General features: G+C 48.0%; 2 protein-coding genes across 2 annotated transcripts in view; both read left to right on the top strand.

The window, feature by feature from the left end:
• The first annotated feature begins 2,009 nt into the window (after positions 1 to 2,009).
• Positions 2,010 to 3,321, top strand: H257_18003 (hypothetical protein). The gene has a single exon (XM_009846993.1). It carries the CDS (start codon positions 2,113 to 2,115, stop codon positions 3,175 to 3,177), a length of 1,065 nt encoding a protein of 354 aa, XP_009845295.1. The 5' UTR covers positions 2,010 to 2,112; the 3' UTR covers positions 3,178 to 3,321.
• A 208-nt stretch (positions 3,322 to 3,529) lies between these two features.
• The window catches only part of H257_18004 (hypothetical protein), a gene marked incomplete at its 5' end in the record, with an annotated part of 919 nt that continues 606 nt past the window's right edge, over positions 3,530 to 3,842 (top strand). The window contains 2 exons of the mRNA XM_009846994.1: positions 3,530 to 3,534; positions 3,727 to 3,797. Coding sequence (XP_009845296.1) covers positions 3,530 to 3,534; positions 3,727 to 3,797 — 76 coding nt within the window. The remainder of the gene's footprint in view (positions 3,535 to 3,726; positions 3,798 to 3,842) is intronic.

The raw sequence follows: 3,842 nt of genomic DNA on the forward strand, positions 1-3,842 counted from the left end.
GCAAGTTGGATTCACTCAATATTCAACAAGTTAACGATCTAGAACGCTAAGAGGACGGGCACGAGACCAACAAGCATGGTGGTCCCGTGGGTGGACGCCGACAACTCAATGCGACTGGTGGCCGGCTTGACTGTGCTGTTGTTATCAGGGCGCTCCGTCGTAGTGGGGACACGCCTGGGATACTGTACAGCTTGGCTCGGCTTGTTACATGATGCATCGAATTGGGTAGAATAACCTGTAAGATTTATTTTTGAGTATGTATAAGTTCTTGCAAGATCTATGCAATGGAAATTACTGGTTTATACTACTGTACGAAGTACTGTAGTATGTGAATTTTTCTAGCCAATGAGAGTGGACCATCTCTCCTCCCATGAAACTTGAAGCAACGAGATTCATTATGATTTCTTGGCATGGAGTACCACTATAAATACAAATTCCAAGTACAGTACATGTCCAGAGGTTCACTTTGTTACCACAGACTGGCACTCATTTTCATAAAACGAAAAAGTTTTGATCCACATTTTTTGGATTGCGAAAATATTTTGTCCGGATACGTCTCAGTTTCGGACATGGACTTTATCTTCCCCAACCAGCCCCGAAGATAAAGTCCATGTCCTAAACTGAGACGTAAATGAGTGCCAGACATGAACGGACTATCCCAGGCGTAGATGATCATCCACGCCTCAAAACTCGCATCCGTGTCTGAGTTATGCCGGAAAGCGTGAACGATTGTGTTATCCGGAAATATTGGATATTAACCAATCAAAAGCTTGGAATATCTTGAAATATGGACAGAAATATTCCGCGACCCGACCAGCCCACACACGTAGAATTCCCTCATTAACTGTAAAACAGTTCCACTGTTGTTTTGACCCGAAATACTGTTTCGATTAGTTATATGGAACTTTGTATGCTCAGAGCACCTCACTTCTTACTAGGGGTTAAGCATCGTATGTACTCACCGGTGGTAGGGACGGAGTCCCAGGTTGGCGAAAAGGAGTATCCGGACGAAATAATTCCCTCATTGAAACACAGTATTTCGGGTCAAAACAACAGCGGAACTGTTTTAATGAGGGAATTATTCGCCCGCACACCCGTAGGCTTCTAAAGGGTATCTATACGTGCAGGAAAGGGATTTGGAAGCTTACAGTTAGTGTATGTCAATGCCGCCAAATTCATCGGGTACACGGAATTATGGAGTGTTTTAACTAGCCAATCAAAGAGGAGATCGTTCTCGCTCTTATCCACCAATCAGAAGGAAAAACACGAAAATTTAGAGAAATTCTGCCAATTAAGAATTGAAGGTCACAACATTTTTACTTCGAAGCAGATCAGATTATGTAGTGTATGAAGTGTTAACTATATACCGGTAGTACGGTATATATACTGTATGCGATCAATTGCTTAGCAATTTCAGTCATCCTAACAGTAAACGCTGGCCATCAAATATGGTTGTGGTGGTGTTGCACTCCAGAGTACAGTACGCCGTTTCAGCTTTGGCTTCATGGATAATCGATTCCAAACTGCCACCTTTGGTCGTCTTGCTGGACATTGTAGCGTTTTCGCAATGTTCAAGTGCTCGAATACAGTACCAACTTCTACCACTCACGAAAACCAACCACTATACCGGTAAGTTAGTATGATAGGGCAGTCTAAATGTCTGTTGCCTTCGTTTTCCACCTCGGCTTTACCGCGTGAGCGTACAGTATGCAGGTCTCATTTCCTTCCCTCTACCGGTATACTGTATGTGTCCAACCTACATTATTGTCTTGCCTTGCGCCCTTCTGGGCAAGGAAAGATACATATATGGGCAGCTTTGAGTTCAGGGGCGAAGCTTCAAGTTTTATCCGACGGCGGCAACCATATCTCCGCTGCGAAGTTACATGTCCAAATCTTAGCCACCAGCCCGACGGCGTCAGATTGAGCCAATCACATCGCGGGATTTCCGACCTTTGTCAATAATTATAAGTATGCAACCGCCCACCTAAACTTACATTATCCCATCAACTGTCGGACAAAAAACGTCTGTTCTTGATATCGGAATCGGAACCTACATCGAACTTGTTCATTTTCGTAATTCCACACGACGACCACAATCCCACTACTAACGTCATGGTGTCGAACGCTTTTGTGACCACAACGCTGCTGCTGGCACTGGCGGCAACTACTGTCCACGCCGACGACGCTGTAGGAACAATCCCCGACGACTGCGGGGTCGTGCTAGGCAAGGACGACATCTACGACCAGAAGCTGCACATCGCGGCGATCTTTATCGTGTTTGGCGTGTCCATCTTTGGCAGTTTCCTGCCCGTCGTGAGCTCGTACGTGTCGTGCCTTCGCAACAGCCAAAAGCTCTTGTCCCTGCTCAACTCGTTCGGGTTCGGGGTCGTCATTGCGACTGCGTTCATCCACATGATCCCCGCGGCCATGGAAACGTTGGGGAACCCGTGCTTGAACATGGGATACCCTGGACTAGCCATGGTCATAGTGGTCGGCACCGTCTTTGCCATGCAAGCGCTCGAAACGGAACTCGTGCTCATGCTCACCAACACCGACAAACCCGGCATTAACTCGGCCGACACGTCGATCGAGACCGCCGCCGTCGTCGTCTCGTCGCCCGTCGCCGGCGACTACCATCAGCATCACCACCACCACAGCCACGGCGGCGGAGAACACGACCTCAAATCCAGCGACACCCGCAAGAAGATCAACGTGCTGATCTTTGAAATCGGCGTTGCCATCCACTCGGTGATCATTGGGCTCAACTTGGGCGTAGCCACGGGCGACGGGTTCACGACGCTGCTCGTGGCCATTTGCTTCCACCAGTTCTTTGAGGGTGTCGCTGTCGGTTCGTCCGCGGTGACCGCCTTCTCGAACGTCCGCACGTCCATCGTCACAGCCGTCGCGTACTCGCTCACGACGCCCCTGGGTATTGCCATTGGGATTGCAGTCAACACCTCGTACAGCGAAACGTCTTTGACGTCGTTGTGGGTGCGCGGTGTCTTGGATGCCGTCGCGGGGGGCATCTTGGTGTACACTGGGATTGTGGAATTGCTCACGTATCAGTACACGATCAGCCACGAGTTCCACGCCAAGTCGGGGGGCCTCCGATCTCTCCACTACCTCTTCTTGTGGCTCGGCGCTGGGGCCATGGCTATCATTGGCAAGTGGGCTTAAGTTTAGAAAAGGAAACATAGAAAAACGTACAGTATTTAGATGCTATACTGGAAGCAGCAATCAATCTCGCGATGAGTTGTTCACAAGGCGTACCAAATGATTTTGAATTCAAGGCGATATATCCTGATATTAAGGAAACCAACGGTGTTTTCCCTTGGGTTTGAGCTAAAGAATCCCAACCATCGTCTATTGAGAGTACATGTACTACAAGTGCCGAGGCTATGTATGCCGATTCTTCTCGTAGCTATCATGGCCTTGTGGAGCGTTTTACTCACATTGACTACTGTAGGTTTAAATGCTCATCGAAGTGCTGGTTGTGTGTGTCCAGTTGAATACCATACCACTGACTGCCATGTCGTACATCCCCCCTCACTACTTTGTACGATTTAGGTATGGTTGGGGTGCTTGTTAAAGAGTAAGGTTGGTCTACTGTAGTACATATATTGGCAGAGTACGTGTAGTACTCTACTGTGGAGGGGCACACTATAGGTTTTCGACTTGATCAAATTCATGCAAGGGAAAAGTCTTAACTCCACCTACTGTAGCTAGGCTTCTTGGTGTCAATAGCAAGCCCATGAGCTACAGTAACCCAGCGACTGCGAAACGAACGGGTCAATCTGGTAGATCATACATTGTACTACGAGAGTATGTACTCTCGACTAAAC

The sequence above is a fragment of the Aphanomyces astaci genome, assembly GCF_000520075.1.
Source record: "Aphanomyces astaci strain APO3 unplaced genomic scaffold supercont1.130, whole genome shotgun sequence".
Classification (NCBI taxonomy): Eukaryota; Oomycota; class Saprolegniomycetes; order Saprolegniales; family Verrucalvaceae; genus Aphanomyces; species Aphanomyces astaci.

Coding starts and splice junctions, on each gene's coding strand:
- H257_18003 (XM_009846993.1), top strand. CDS start 2,113: ATGGTGTCGAACGCTTTTGTGACCACAACGCTGCTGCTGGCACTGGCG.